At 40.9% G+C, this 16,887-nt stretch overlaps 1 protein-coding gene across 1 annotated transcript in view; it reads left to right on the top strand.

Annotated features, from left to right (window-relative positions):
- The window catches only part of CKAP2L (cytoskeleton associated protein 2 like), a 31,781-nt gene extending 15,991 nt beyond the window's left edge, over positions 1-15,790 (top strand). Inside the window, exons 6-9 of the mRNA XM_047745826.1 lie at positions 4,593-4,748; positions 10,923-10,986; positions 13,237-13,420; positions 14,619-15,790. Coding sequence (XP_047601782.1) covers positions 4,593-4,748; positions 10,923-10,986; positions 13,237-13,420; positions 14,619-14,844 — 630 coding nt within the window. The 3' untranslated portion in view covers positions 14,845-15,790. The remainder of the gene's footprint in view (positions 1-4,592; positions 4,749-10,922; positions 10,987-13,236; positions 13,421-14,618) is intronic.
- The last annotated feature ends 1,097 nt before the right edge of the window (positions 15,791-16,887 follow it).

The following is a 16,887-nucleotide window of genomic DNA, read 5'->3' as shown; positions in this document are numbered from 1 at the left end:
ACCTGAGCCGAATGCTGAGGCCCAACCCACTGAGCCACCCAGGCGCCCCGAACTTGTAGTTTTTAAATATTTTTCTTAAATATAGTGTAAGAGAGATAACCTTGGTCTTGGCAGAAATTCATCTGCTTTTTTAAATATAGAATAGCAATAATAATGATGGCATGCACTTAAATAAAGGCTCTTATATGCCAGGCACTGTTCTAACACTTTACTTACATGATCTCATACAATTATCAATAACAACTATTACCATGCCCACTTTACAAATGAAACTGAGGCACAAAGAAGTTGGAAAACTAACCCAAGCAGTCTGCCTCTCAAGGGATCCAAAAGGAATTTTGCCTTCTTTAGGCATCAAGGTCAAGGAGTGATAAGCTGAAGTCAAAGGCAAGGTCATGTATAAAATTTGGTTATCCTGATGACTTTGGGTAGCTATAATTGGCAGCTATATTGTATCTTGGATTCTGCAGATAAAGATAAAGGAGATGGTAAGCAAAGGGTATGATCCCTAGAAGATGCCTTGAAGGAAAAATATATTAATAAGAAACAATTGTGTAGGGCACCTGGGTGGCTCAGTGGGTTAAGCTGCTGCCTTTGGCTCAGGTCATGATCCCAGTGTCCTGGGATTGAGTCCCACATCAGGCTCCTTGCTCAGCCGGGAGCCTGCTTCTCTCTCTGCCTCTCCCTGCCACTTCGCCTGCTTGTGCACTCTCTCTCTCTCTCTCTCTGACAAATAAATAAATAAAATCTTAAAAAAAAAAAAAAAAACAATTGTGTAGACATCTATACTAAGGTCCTTGCCTGAAGTAAACCAAATTCTGTCCTTTGGCTGATGGCATTGGACAGCAACAGAAAAAGGAAACCTTCAATGTAGGTCTATTCCAGGCAATTTTTTCACAAAATTCAGTTAAACATTAATTATTTCCCCCTGATGGAACTAAAGTTCAGTTCTTTTTTGTTGTTGCTCTTTCTTTTATTTTCATTGTATTAAAGAAAATGCATGAATACACTCTATAACAATTTTTTTTTAAAGATTTTATTTATTTATTTGTCAGAGAGAGCGAGGGAGAGAGAGTGAGCACAGGCAGACAGAATGGCAGGCAGAGGCAGAGGGAGAAGCAGGTTCCCTGACAAGCAAGGAGCCCGATGCGGGACTCGATCCCAGGACGCTGGGATCATGACCTGAGCCGAAGGCAGCTGCTTAACCAACTGAGCCACCCAGGCGTCCCCTATAACAATTTTTGTTTTAGATTTTATTTATTTATTTGACACAGAGAGAAAAGCAGAAGGAGCTACAGAAGGAGAAGGAGAAGCAGTCTCCCCATTGGCCAGGGAACCCAATGTGGGACCCAATCCCAGAAACCTGGGATCATGACCTGAGCCGAAGGCAGACGCTTAATGGACTGAGCTACCCAGGCACCCCCATGAATACATTCTTATTATTAAAAACATTTCAGGGACAATTGGGTGGCTCAGTTGGTTAACCGTCAGGACTCTCGATTTCAGCTCAAGTCATGATCTCAGGGTCATGAGACTGAGCCCCATGCCTGGCTTTGCACTATGCCTGCGCATAGAGCCTGCTTAAAATTCTCTGGCTCCCTCTGCCCCTCCCTCCCTCTAAAAATAGTAATAACAATAATAATAATAATAATATAAATAAAATTAAAAACATTTCAAAAGAAAATGACTAGACCTCCCCACCAAGCACATCTGTGCATGCATGCACACACACGAATTATACATCCCAGGCTTCTCCCTAGACCTGACCACTATTGCCAATTATCCATCCAGACAGCTTTTATGCATGTACATACCATGTAGGCACATAGAAAAATGAAGTATATAGTTTTGTGAGTTGCAATTATTTTATTTCAGATTTTTATATATGCTCTTTTGTTGTCTTTTCTTGTGTTTCCCTAATATTAGTATTATGCTGGCCTTGATAAGTTGGGCATTTTCCTCTTCCCTTGTACTCTGAAAGTAGTTTATACAACATGAGAATTATTTTTTCTCTGAAGCTTTGATAAGAACTTGCTCATAAAGTCATCTAGACTATGGAGCATAGTTTTGGGTATATCTTTTCAATTTTTTCTGTGACCATTGGTCTATTGGGGTTTTATATTTCCTGAGCTAATTTTAGTGATTCTGTGACTTTTATTTAAAGATTTCTCTATCAATCTTTTTAAATGGCCATCTCTGGGGTTTTATTGATTTTTTTTCCTCTTGCATCAATGTCTGAATCTGTTTTTATGTTTATTGTTTTTAATTAGCCTTTTTAGTTGAAAGCTTAAATCATTTATGTCAATCTTATTTTCTTAAAAATACATTTTAATACTATAAATTTGCCTCTGAGTTTAGCTTTGGTCATATCCTTTATGTTTGATTAGGTAAGGTTCTGTATTAGTCAGCCAACTCAGAAAAACAGAAACTGCACCAGGTATTCTAATAGAATGAATGTAATGTAAAGGGTGTTTCACAATGTCTTATGTAAGTTCCCTAGAAGCAAACCCTAAGAGGAGAATTTGTGTGAAAGTAATTTATTAGGAAGAGGGTCCCAGGGAAAACAGAGAGGATTGGGGATGTTGGCCCAGAAGGGAAGGGGAACAAGAAGGATGTGGTATCAAACAAAATCCATGGAATATAACTGTGGCACAATCCCACAGGGGAGCTCTGGAGACTGGATCAGAGCTCTCAGAATCATCCTGATCAGGGCAAGGAACCTAGAGTATTAATACCTCCATGGTCATTGATTAATGGCTGCCCCTGGGGAGATAAAAATTCCCAGGCACCCTGACTCTCTGGTACATACAAAGAGGAGCAGATGCTGACTGTTGGACATGAAAGAACCTTGTAAGCCTCAGTGCACAAAAATGGTACAGGGACCATCAGAGGAAATGTGGGTACTACACACAGGGCTGACAGCAAAAGGGAACCTGAGGTAACAGAGATGCTAACTTCAGAAAGTAGCTATCACCCACTGGGCTAAGGGGAATGAAGAGAGGTTGAGGGTATTAGAATCTAGAAGCTAGGAGAAATAAACTCCAACTCTAAGGAGGCCATACTACCTAGAAGATGCTGGTACCAAAAACTGGTGGAGGGGCCCAGCAGGGCTGGGACTCAGACCTTGAGGAAAGGATGCTACCCACTGGGTGCTTTTGCCTCTGAGAGAGCGCAGTGAGGCAGGATCTGTAAGCACCAGGAAAAAAGGTAGAGGCTAGAATCTACTGTTGCTGCCAGAGCGAAGACCCTTTGCTGGGGTGGCGAAAGAGGAAATCCCTCTCTTCTCCATGCCCACAGTCTCCCTCTATTTCCCCATACTGGCAGAACTCTGTGCTGTGAAAACAGTGGGTGATTTACAGAATTCCAGCCCCAGTGCCCCAAAACAGAGGATAAAAGGTGGGTTTGGAGCTAGGAGGCCATAGGTTAATAATTGACAAGCATGCTCATTATTGTTCATCTCTAAATAGTTTGAGATTTCCATTTTGAGTTCTTTAACCTGAAAGTTATCTTAGAAGAATATCTTTTAACTTCCAGATAGAGTTCTGTTTTGTTTTGTTTTTCCTGACGATCTTTTTTTTCCAGTTTCTAATTATACTACATTGTAAATGTAGCTTGTTATGTGTTCTGCTTGATAGAATTTGTTGAAATGCATGTCTGATCAGTCATGGTGAATGTTCCATCTCTTAGTTGGGTGTTGGAATTCCTGATTAATAGATATTCCCTCCAGAACTCTCAACTTCTCTTTCATACCCTTCATTTCTCTGTTCTGTCACACTGAGTTCTGGAAGAATCCCACAGCCAAATTTTCAGCTCATTGATTTTTTCTTCTATTCTGTTGAGATTTATGCCTCTTTCACGCAGTGTTGGTTTTCTCAGACATTGAGGATTCTTGACTGCGAGCTTACCTTTGGGGCTTCCCCCTCTCAGGAGGAGTAGGATGCACTGCTTAGCTGAGTGTGCCAGTATCTGGGTTTCTGGTCATGGTAACTCCCCATATTCCTCCTGGTCCATGTCACTTTCTGCTCTGGATACAAGCCAGAAGGGGACCAAATTAGTGAGGATATTTTAAAGTTACTTTTTGTGAGAATTAGTCCTTTTTATATATGCTGCATGGATCTTCAACAGACACAAATATACACACCCCATGACCCTTGGCTTACCTGTGCCATCCTTCATACTTCTGCTAGAAACATGTGGAAATTCTATTCACTATTCAGTGTTCACATTATTATGAATATGTAAGAAATATATGAATGTTGATTCCTGTAGGGCTTGGTTTGGTTTGGCTTGGGGTTTGGTTTTGCATAAAAATGTAAACATATTCCTTACCTTCAGCTGTGAAAAACATTTTACAATTTGGTCTCATGTAACTCTTAAAGTTGAATGACCAGTGTCAAAACTTATTCAAATACACTGTTTAAATGGATGCATTTTATTATATGTAAACTGTACCTCAGTAAATTTGAAATTTTTTAGAAATTAAGCAAAAGTGATCAGACTGATTTCTGCATAACTGCTCTGATGAACATTAGATGTGAGAATAACAGCAAAATGGTAATAATTACCTCTGGGTATTTTTTTTTTTTTTACAGGGTGTACCTTCTAATGCAGTATTTACCATATTGTCCAGTATTCCTGAGGTCGAAAAATTTGCTAAATTCTGGATCTGTAAAGCAAAGTTGTTGGCAAGTAAAGGTCCCTTTGATGTTATTGGGCTGTACGAAGAGGCCATTAGAAATGGGGCAACAGTGAGTATCTGTCTTGGGTGGGTAACTTCCGGAAAATTCTCTCATGTTAGTTGTCTGTTGTTTGCAGTATGGCAGTCATACAATGTAATTGTAAATTTCTAATTTACTTCATCAAGTATACATAGATTATGAAGCACAAGTCCTTTATGTACATTTAATTAAAAATTTATTTGCTAGAGGGGCACCTGGGTGGCTCAGTCAGTTAAGCGTCCAACTCGTGATTCCAATTCAAGTCATGATCTCATGGGTCATGTGATTGGGCTCCCTATTCTCCACTCAGCAGGGAGTCTGCTTGAGATTCTCTCTCTCCCTCTGCCTCTCCCCACTGCTCACATGCTCTCTCTTACTCTCTCTTTCTCTCTCTCTCTCTCTCTCTCTCTCTCAAATGAATAAATAAATATTTTTAAGGAAGATGTGGTCCATATACACTATGGAGTATTATGCCTCCATCAGAAAGGATGAATACCCAACTTTTGTAGCAACATGGACGGGACTGGAAGAGATTATGCTGAGTGAAATAAGTCAAGCAGAGAGAGTCAATTATCATATGGTTTCACTTATTTGTGGAGCATAACAAATAACAAGGAGGACATAGGGAGATGGAGAGGAGAAGGGAGATGAGGGAAATTGGAAGGGGAGGTGAACCATGAGAGACTATGGACTCTGAAAAACAATCTGAGGGTTTTGAAGGGGCGGGGGGTGGGAGGTTGGGGGAGCCAGGTGGTGGGTATTATAGAGGGCACATATGGCATGGAGCACTGGGTGTGGTGCATAAACAATGAATTCTGTTATGCTGAAAAGAAATTAATAAAAAAACTATTTTATTCAGTAGAAATAGTGTTTCATGTAAACTAATAGAATCACTGTTCTTATTAAATGAATGTGTCTCACTTTATACTCATCGTAGAAATATGCACTTGTAGAAAGTAATAGCATGGAAAGTTACATCAATATGCAGTACTTACAAAATTATACCTCATCATAAAAAAACTGAAGATACATTAAGCCCAACATATCGATATTCACACAGCAATAATTCAGAGCCAGTACATGAAAAAAATTTAATTCTAAAACTTAGTGAAACCACTGTCTCCATATGACTTTTTTTAACAAAGACTGCATCCAAGTTTCATAACTCTTTTCACCTAAATGTCACTTTCCATGTCATTTTCTATTCTACCATACCTCTTCCTATTGTTCAAAATCAGAGTTGTAGATGCACATAGTTTAAATAGTCAAAACCATCCAGTAAGTTTCGTCCATAAGACCTCCTATTTCCCACTTCCCAGAGCAAACTGATTATTTTCATATTTACCTGGATAGTTTCAGATAGTGTGCTTATATTGCTATTTCTTGATTTTTCAGTTTTAGACATGATTTGTAGATTTCCAACTATGCAGGATAAGGATTTAACCCTCTTTCTGACACACACCCTGCAAATTTTGCCATCCTCCATATTTCCATTAGAGTCATATGGAAATCCTGGTCACTGTTGTTATGAATAATCCTGTGTTCATATTGTTATGAATATGTAAGAAATACATAAATACATTGAGCCATGTAATACATACTAAGGTTATTTTACCTTTCAAGCATGATCTTCTAATTTTCCTGAAGTTAATTATTGTCTTGTTTTCCCTTTGCTTAGTTTTCTGAGTATTTATTAGTATATAATTGATTCCAAACTTTTCTCTATAGAAATTTCTCAATATTTCTTTTTTTTCTTTTTCATTCAAGTTAGTTAACATGTAGTGTAGTATTGGTTTCAGCAGTAGAATTTAGTGATTCATCACTTACACGTAACACAAAATGCTCACCACAAGTGCCCTCTTTAATGCCCATCACCCATTTAACTCATCCCTCCACCCACCACCCCTCCAGCAGCCCTCAGTTTATTGTCTATAGTTAAGAGTCACTTATGATTTGTCTCCCTGTTTTCATCTTATTTTCTTTTTCCTTCTCTTCCCCTATGTTCATCTGTTTAGTTTCTTAAATCCTACATATGAGTAAAATCATTGATATTTGTCTTTCTCTGACTTATTTCGCTTAGCATAATACACTCTAGTTCCATCCACGTTGTTTCAAATGGCAAGACTTCATTCTTTTTGATGGCTGAGTAATAGTCCAATGTGTATATATACACCACATTTTCTTTATCCATTCATAAGTTGATGGACATTCGGGTTCTTTCCATAATTTGGCTATTGCAGATAGGGCTACTATAAACATTGAGGTCCATGTGCCCCTTCGAATCCAGATTTTTGTATCCTTTGATAAATACCAGTAGTATAATTGCTGGGTCTTAGGGTAGTTCTATTTTTAACTTTTTGAGGACTCTCCATACTATTTCCCAGAGTGGCTTTACCACTTGCATTCCCACCAATAATGCAAAAGTGTTTCCCTTTCTCTACATCTTCGCCAACAACTATTGTTTCCTCAGTTGTTAATTTTAGCTATTTTTACAGGTGGGCAGTGATATCTCCTTGTGGTTTTGGTTTGTATTTCCCTGATGCCAAGTAATGCTGAGTATTTTTTCATGTGCCTCTTAGCCATTTATATGTCTTCTTTGGAGAAATGTCTGTCCGTTCATGTCTTCTGCCCATTTCTCAATTGGATGATTTATTTTGGGGGTATTGATTTTGATGAGTTCTTTTTTTTTTTTAAGATTTTATTTATTTATGTGACAGAGATCACAAGCAGGCAGAGAGGCAGGCAGAGAGAGAGAGAGGGGAGGAAGCAGACTCCTCACGGAGCAAAGAGCCCGATTTGGGGCTGGATCCCAGAACCCTGGGATCATGACCTGAGCCAAAGACAAAGGCTTTAACCCACTGAGCCACCCAGGAGCCCCTTGATGAGTTCTTTATAGATTCTGGAAACTAACCCTTTATCAGATATGTCATTTGCAAATATCTTCTCCCGTTCCATTGGTTGCCTTTTAGTTTTGTTGATTGTTTCCTTTGTTGCGCAGGAGCTTTTTATCTTGATGAGGTCCAAAATTTCTCAATACTTTTAAAACATCAGATAGCTTATCGATTTCTTTTTCCTAAAGACCCTTCTCCCAGAACTTTCTGACAAGTTCCAGTCTCTACAGGTTGCTCTTTCCCACTATCTTTGCCTATTATTCTGGGACCTTTCACCATTACCCTCACATTCCCATTTCTATCAGCATTGCCTGTTTTTATTCTCCAGTGCTTTTCTTCTCTCTCTGTTTTTTGTGTTGTTGTTGGGGGTGGTTTTATTTTTTTTTAATTTCATTATTTTTATTTGAAAGAGAGAGCCGGTGTGTGTGCATGGCGGGAGGGGCAGAGGGAGAGAATCTTCAACAGACTTCCCACTGAGCATGAAGCCTCACTCAGGGCTTAATCCCATGACCTACAAGATCATGACCGACCTGAGCTGAAACCCCAAGACCGACACTTAACCCACTGAGGCACCCAGGCGCCTCTCCAATGGTTTTCTTCTCACTCTGTTTTGTGTTATTGCTGTTGGTGGTGATGGTTTTCTTTTCTTTTCTTTTCTTTTCTTTTCTTTTCTTTTCTTTTCTATTGTTCATTAAAAGCTTTACTGAGATGCCAGTAAAAACTGGGCTGTATACAAAGAGGTGGATTGAAAAAGCTCTGGACACACAGAAGAGGTTTTACCACAGGGTGATCTGGCTGATCTAACTGGTTGAAGAACCTTCAATATCTAGATCTTTCCTCTAAAATTGCCCATATTCTCTAAAGAAGGATCTGGAAACCACATTACCAGTGTTGTGGGGGAGAAGAGAGCTGGGAATCTCAACCTTCAGCATGGAAACTTTCCTTTATCCCTTTTTTTCGGTGGGCATCCCCACCTTCAATAGTGCTTGATATTCCCCAGAGACTTGGAAAATACATCTTCAGTTTTCTGTTAGGTTAAAGACTTGGAGGGGCACCTGGGTGGCTCAGTCCGTTAAGCTTCTGACTTTGGCTTGGGTCACGATCTCAGGACCCTGGGATTTTGCCTGGAGTTGAGCTTCCCACTCAGCAGGAAGTCTGCTTCTCCCTCTCCCTCTGCCTCTAGCTCTTTCCCAGCCTTGTGCTCTCTCTGTCTCTCTCTCTCAATTAATAACATGTTTAAAAAAAAAAAAGACTTAGAGTTCTGACTGCTGAACAGATGCTCAAGAATCCTCCTGATTTTGACCCCACCATTCATTCTTGAGCCTTTCAGAAAGGCCCTGGGGTTGAATCATGTTGTTTCTCAGCCACACTGCCAGCTTAGGATTCAGCTCCTTCCTGTCAGTTAAGTTGGTTATCTCTTCCTTCTACATTCTAGCTTCCAAATCTTGTTGCTATTTCCTCTATTCTTTGTAGTTATTGCCCCCTTTAATCCCATTATCATTTCACTAGAGTTTCCGTAGGGATTAGAAATAAATGTATATTCAATCCATCGTCTTTAACTAGAAGCCTGTAAAAATGTAAAATATGTTTGATAAATGTTTCATATAATTCAGACTTTTCGCAATGTATTCTGTGCATTTATTCCCCTTCCCTTAAGCTTGAAGTACATTAGATTTTGTGAAAATGTATGAACAGCTTTGCTTTTATGTTCTGTTGTCAGTTTACATCTATCATTTATTTGATAGAGAATCCCAGATCAGAAAGACCAAGCTCCTTCAGGAGTCTGCTTCTCCCTCTGCCTGCTGCTCTCCCTGCTTGTGCTCGCTCGCTCGCTCTCTCTCTCTCTCTCTCTGAAAAATAAATAAATGGGTGAAATATTTTTAAAAAAGAGAGAGAGAGACACCTGGGTGGCTCAGTCGGTTAAATGTCTGCCTTCAGCTCAGGTCATGATGCCAGGGCCCTGGGATCAAGTCCCACATCAGGCTCCCTGCTTAGCCAGGAGTCTGCTTCTCCATCTGCTGGCTGCTCTCCCTGCTTGTGCTCTCTCTCTGTGAAAAATAAATGAATGAAATCTTTAAAAAAGAGAGAGAGAGAGGCCAAGCTCCAAATATAATATTCCTATGAAATATTACAGTTCACTTATGGTGTTCTACTTCATGGGATGGTTTAGATACTTTGAAAAAGGAAGTCTATCTCAGATAATTTTACCAGAAAAGTACTTTTTTTTTTAAGATTTTTTTTTTTTTTTTGACAGAGAGAGAGAGCAATCACAAATAGGCAGAGAAAGAGAGAGGGGAAACAGGCTCCCTGCTGAGCAGAGAGCCCAATGCGGGGCTCAATCCCAGGACCCTGAGATCATGACCTGAGCCGAAGGCTTAACCCACTGAGCCACCCAGATACCCCTGAAAAGTACTTTTTAATATTTACCAGGAAAGTACTTTTAATAATAATGGCTTTTTTCTAATGTTTTGTTTTTTATGTTATGTTTAATATTGTATTTTATATGTTACGTCCAATGTTGTTTTTATGTTACTAAATAAAAGAAGAAAGAAAGGAAAGACTAGGGGAAATTATCCAAAATGCTAGCTAAAGGCTCTATTCGGGGGAGTCCCTGGGGGGCTCAGTCGTTAAGCATCTGCCTTCAGCTCAGGTCATGATCCCAGGGTCCTGGGATTGAGCCCCGCATCGGGCTCCCTGCTCAGCAGGAAGCCTGCTTCTCCCTCTCCCACTCCCCCTGCTTCTGTTCTTCTCTCGCTGTGTCTCTCTGTGTCAAATAAATAAATAAAATCTTTTTAAAAAATAAATAAAGGCTGTATCTGGATGATTGGATTATGGGTGATTTCTCTTTTTAAGTTTCACTATTGTTCAGTTTTTCTGTAATGAGGTATATGACTTTTATAAAAAAAACAAAAATCCAGTAAAGACAACACTAAAAACGTATGCTGCATTTTTGTATAACTAACTTTACATCTTTGGGCCAGAATCTTTATGTGAGGATACATCTTCAGTGGGATCATGTAAGTCAATAAGAAAATTAACTGATTTAAAGAAATGTCACTACAGACAGCTTTCCATAAGCACATTTCTTCATTAAAGCATGCCAGCATTTAACCAACATTTTCTTTGTTCCTTTATTTTTTACATAAAGCTATAAATCTGAAACTTTTTAGATGTTATTTGTAGTCAGATAAGATTTTTTAAAAGAAAACATTTTTCTTAAAAAAAAGAAGCTCATTTGATGTTAAGCAAAGTTCCTTAGATCATTTCCTCCATGAATGTTTTTAATACTGTTTATGTATTTTCTTTCTTCCAGCCAATACAAGAGTTACGGGAAGTTGTTCTTAATATTTTGCAAGACCCGAACAGAACCACAGAAGGTACTGCTATTTTTGTATTTAAATTTCACTCCCTTTAGGGGCACCTGGGTGACTCAGCAGGTTAAGCCTCTGCCTCCTTAGTGAGATCATGACCTCAGTGTCCTGGGATGGAGTCTGGCATCGGGCTCCCTGCTAGGCAGGGAGCCTGCTTCCTCCTCTCTCTCTCTGCCTGCCTCTCTGCCTACTTGTGATCTCTCTCTGTCAAATAAATAAATAAAATCTTTTTTAAAAAAATGTTTTAAGTGTCACTCCCTCTAACCAGTCAAGTAAAAGCCATCGAGGAACATATAAGGGAAAAAAGAAAAGAATTATAAGTCCCCTGAAATCCCTCTCACTTCTTGGTTTCCATAGCCTAGGTTTTTCAGCCATCATCATCAGCTGAATTATTTCTATTATTACAAGTAAATATACTGCTCAACACCAAACATAGGTTGTTTTCACAAGAGCAGCCTATGGTAGGGTATCTTGATTCCCTAGAGTGCTAGGTGGGAGAAGACAAGTGGCTCTTTCTCAAACGAGACTTAGGCAGAAAGGAGAGATGCCTCTGTGTCATAACAACCCACCTGTACTCACTCAACCAAATTCACATTATAGCCTTTAAAAATAGAGGCACCTGAGTGGCTCAGTCCGTTAAGCGCCTGCATTTGGCTCGGGTATAATCCCAGGGTCCTAGGATCAAGCCCTGCTTCGGGCTCCCTGTGGGGGAGACTGCTTCTCCCTCCGCTGCTTCCCCCTGCTTCTGTTCTCTTTCTCTCTCTGTCTCTCTCTCTATCCCTCTCTCTCTCTTTCCCAAATAAATAAATAAAATCTAGGGGCACCTGGGTGGCTCAGTCAGTTAAGCAGCTGCCTTCAGCTCAGGTCATGATCCCAGGGTCCTGGGATAGAGCCCCACATCGGGCTCTCTGCTCAGCAGAGAGCCTTCTTCTTCCTCTCCCTCTGCTTGCCTCTTTGTCTCCTTGTGTTCTCTCTGTATCTCTCTGTCAAATAAATAAATAAAATCTTAAAAAATAAATAAATAAAATCTTTTTTTAAAAAATCAGCTGGCGCAGGAACATTTTCATTTAGCTAACCATTGCTATCATTGGTTAGAACCTTTAGAAAACTCTTCTCTGAAAATTACTGGGCCAAATACAGGGAGTGGCCCACTCTAATTGCTTATATTTGTCATATGAATGGAAAGGAAAAACAAGCTCCACTGAGAAAAGAAAACAGATTATTTTTCTGGTCTTAGAAGGTAACAAATGTTCCTCCTTTAAGACAGATGGAACTTTGGGGAACAACCAAGTCATGTGGAATGATAGCTAACTAACCTATTACTTTTGGGAATAAGGTCACAGAGGAGATATGCCCATTGGTGCTCTTCTACTGGGAATGATGGTACTATTCAGATATTTGTTTATAATTCATGGCATTGTTTTTCAAAGAGGTAAGAAAAAAGACAGGAATCCATACCTTTCCCACTACTTGGCTCCCCCAACCTCTTTTAGGGTCTTAGCCTCCAGCCACAATATCTGCCTATCTCAATCCAATTTTCTTCCCTTCCTTTTGGTTGTTGTGATTGAGCTATCATGTATATTGTGTTCAAACAAGACATTTTTTTCACCCATTGCCCAAGGTAATAATCATGTAGTCATCTCTGGGTAGGAAGGGATTGGAAGGTCAACTGAGTTAACATTAGTGAGTCAAAGAAATTGACCCAAGGTATGGTATAAGGTTAAAAAAAACAATGATTAGTCCCTAAGGGAACCTCTAATAAGAGGTGGGAATGTGTTCAGAATGTGGAAAAACTATCAAGGATCCATCTAAAGGGACAAGGAGTGCCAAAGGGTGTCTGGAGGGCTGGTTAGAAGGATGGCCTTGTACAGCAGAGCATTGTTAGAGGGCTGGGTGGGAAAAACTACACATCTCACTTCAAATCTGTTACTCTTTTTTAAACTGGGAAATCACTGTGTATGTTGACTTTTTATTTTATTGCATTTAGTTTCAGTATTAAAACCTATTGCTGGGACACCTGGGTGGCTCAGTGGGTTAAGCCACTGCCTTCGGCTCAGGTCATGATCCTGGGGTCCTGGGATCGAGTCCCGATCGGGCTCCTTGCTCGGCGGGGAGCCTGCTTCCTCCTCTCTCTCTGCCTGCCTCTCTGCCTGCTTGTGTGTACTCTCTCTCTCTCTGACAAATAAATAAAATCTTTAAAAAAAAAAAAAAACCTATTGCTAAATCTTACTTTCCTTCTTGACCTTGCCTACACAGGCGTTACCTCTGACTCTCCAGTTGCTAAGACGAATGTAACAGCAACAGAAGAACTGGCCGACAAGACGGAATCTGAAAAGTCTTATCTGAAAGAGGGAGAACAGGTTACAGCGACACCCCAAATAACTAAGGCAGAACAGGATAATCATCCTGGTATCAAATTACAGATCGCCCCGATCCCTAGGTAAGCAAACTCTAAGTAGGCTTTGTGTCCACAGGTCTAACTCAAGCCCTGTTCTCATTTTCACTTCTACGGACGCGGAGTACCAGCAGTTTATGGAGACCCCTGCGTCATGTGAGGACAGGCGGTCTAATGTCAAACCCATCTTTGACATTAAGAAAAGGAGCTGAGGGTGAGGGGAGGGTTGGAACCACTGACAGGAAGACCTGTGCCCTTTCTGTGCACACACACCATCACCCTCACAGCACTCTGAGGAGACCTGACCCGCCGTGAGGAAGGTGGTGCTGGAGTGTGGAGACAGGTTGGAATGGGTTTCGCCTCCCTCCTGGACTGGGTGCTGCACTTACAGATCCCACCCGCCTTTCCTCCCAGGCCCCGGGGCAGGGACACAGAATGCCAAGCAGGGGCAAACTGTAGGAGGGAAGGGACGGCGAATAGCCCTATAAGAACAGGCTGCGCCATCGGATACGTGCTAGGTAGAAGCTGCGCCTTTTATTGAAAGTGTTTGATGTTTGAATAAGTAAAAGTTTAAGGCAGAATTCATAGGAACTGTGTCCAGGTATCAGTGCCATTTCCTAAAACGTTAACATCAGTCTCTATCCATGATCTTAAAAAAGGCTTCCGAACAAAAGCAGCACGACCACACAGTTCTGTATTTTAGTTCCCTGGAAAGCACAGTCGGGCCTCTTCCAGCCCTAAAACCCCCTCTCAGTCCCGCCATTACAGCTGACTCACAGAAGGACGAAGGCAAGCAGGGGGTCTGAAAACCACCTCTTGCTAACTCTGGAATTTATTATGAAAGTTCTTAGCCGACCAGCCTGCTAGTTTTCTTAGGCTAATGTCATTAGAGGGTTTATGAGATGTAGAACAGATTCACTACGTGAAAGTTCTCTACAAACTATCCTCAGGGCTACTTTTATTGGAACGCATTAAAGTTTACAAGGAAGATGCCCAGTTGGCCCAGTTTCAGTTTGTGGTTTGATCCACCATCTTAAAAGAAGTTTTTTGAATAATTTTCTGTCAAAGCCAGAAAGAATCTTAGAATTCATTTGTCCCACCCCATTTGGTGTTAGGCCCCATTTCCTTAAAACCTATCGACTCTTTGAAGGCTCATGGAATAAACAAACACCCACTGCCAATATCAAAGGCAAACCACACTTAACACTTCGAGAGATTCTGAATGGCTCCTTCTGTCTCGCAGAATAAGCGGCTTGCTGGAAGTACAAGACGTGAAGCTCATCACCCCCGTGCGGCGCTCGGCCAGGATTGAGCGCGCGGTGTCCCGCTACCCGGAAATGCTGCAGGAGCATGATGTGGTGGTGGCCTCTCTCAAGGAGCTGTTAGAAGTGGAAGAAACAGAGTGTTTCATATTTCGTAAAAATGAGGCCTTGCCAGTAACATTAGGGTTTAAAATCCTCGAGTCCTAATTTCTTAATGCCTTTTTGTTGTTGTTGTTAAAGGTGCTTTCAGAGCCTCGTCCAGGTGACCTGGACAAAACTTTATAATGGACAGGCAGACTGCGGGCTCTCAGGAGTTAGAAGGCCCTGGGCTTACTCTCAAATTTAATATCCCCACGGGACTGCCTTTGGTTTATTTAAGACTACAGTTTGCCACAGTTTTATAGTATGTAAATTTTAAACTATAGACTATTCATTTACCCCACAAGTATGGTAAACATTTTCACCTTATTGACCTAATTTACTCTCAGCATAGTTGTTTTTTACATCAGGAGGCTTGGTGCCACAGGATGATAGACTTTCCTTCCTGCAGCCAACTTCCCAGAGGGGGCGAGTCCTCCCTGCCCTGGTGAGGGGAGCTTAGAAGCTAGCTTTCCGGACCAGACGCCATGAGACAGACTGAGCAAATTCCCTCATTTCACGGAGCCAATGCTAGCTATGCTTTTGCTCAGATGTCCCAGATGACTCTCGAATGCGACTCTGACTTCCATCATAGTATCCCTATAGATAAGGGGCAATTCCTGTCCTGTCTGTCCCAGGGCTTCTCCAGTGAAACACAGTGGTATTAGTTGTCTAGCTTTTATATCCAAATCTAATTGTGCATCTGTTATTCAGAAATGCTTCAAAGAAAAACAAAAGGAAGCAGGGGAAAAGGGTGGGGAGGGCCACTTGCTTCTTCAATTCTTTGCTATGGGGACACTTGGCCTGAGAAGACAGTACAAGCCCCAGAGACTATCATAGGTTGCCTTTCCTCCCTTCTGGGCAACTCTTCTTGGAAGGGTAAAATTAGAATCATTATGTAAATATAATGTATAGAAAAACCTAGCCAACATATTGTGAATTTTTAAATTTTAGCTTTCTTAATATTTAAGTATTATCTAAAACAAAAAAATTAAATTTTGTTCATTCCTGCTTATTCATGTATTTTATTTATTATTTAAAAAAAAAAAAAAACAGTGATGATGGCTTGGCCTAGTGAATTAGGGTTTTGTCCAGGGAAATACTGTTAGGCAATCTCAAGAGACCTCACAGTGAACATTCATTACCATGAAGAACTCACCTTGATCAGGGTCTGACCATCATCCCCACCCAGGAACTAGATTTTATCACCACGAGGGAAGCACCATCTCTCTAAGTCAGGTTTATAATGACAAGGTTCATAAAACTGAGCTATAAAGCCATAAAGTTAAAATAGTAATTTTCAATAAGAATAAATGGTCACCATGACCAAAATGCAGGAATCCACACAGCCAGCCCTTTCCTTCCCTTTGGACAGACTACTCCCTTCACCTGCGAAGCCAAATAATGCCCAGGGAGTTGCCGAGAGATCACAAAATCTGAAAGCCTGTGTCAGGTTTCTGTCAGTTACTAGGGGAAAAGTCCTACACACACAAACAATAGCGTAAGACACTGTTATTTAGTGCTTCCTCTGGGTGTGTTCTGTACCCCTATCTCACTCCATCTTCACAGTAGCCTTATGACATATGGTATGGAGAAGCTAGTTAGACAGTCCATGATCGGGCTGAAATTTCAGGCTCAAGGTTGTCTGGCGCCAAGTCCAGAGCTTTCAGTCCCCACCTCTACTACAAGTAAGGAAATGAGTGAGAAGGTGATAAGGTAGGAGAACTTCTTAAACCGTTCCCATTTACCAAACAGAAATTGCTATGAGAGCCAGAGTACTGTGGTTTATTCTACAAATGAGGTGACCTGATCACATTTTTTACCAGGCCACTAACTCAGGGATGATACTTCCATTCCCTTTCTTTCTGACTGCCCAGGGCTGGATGTCAGAATGAGGGTATCCATTCAGCTGCTGTAACTAGTCCCAAAGGGAAACTTGTCTCTCTTACATCAGCAGTTCAAGTGAAACTGTCCATTGTTTGGTGCCAGGCCCAGGCCACGACTGTACAAAGGGTACAGCCTCATTCATGTGGCCAAGGATGGCTCCCAACCAAGGTCACATTCCAGCCAGAGGCATCGGGGAAGAGAGGAGGTAGAAGACATGCCCCTTTT

This window comes from Lutra lutra, chromosome 9 (genome assembly GCF_902655055.1).
Source record: "Lutra lutra chromosome 9, mLutLut1.2, whole genome shotgun sequence".
Classification (NCBI taxonomy): domain Eukaryota; kingdom Metazoa; phylum Chordata; class Mammalia; order Carnivora; family Mustelidae; genus Lutra; species Lutra lutra.
Note: the sequence above shows the minus strand (reverse complement) of the source record. Positions and strands in the feature narration are given on the sequence as shown.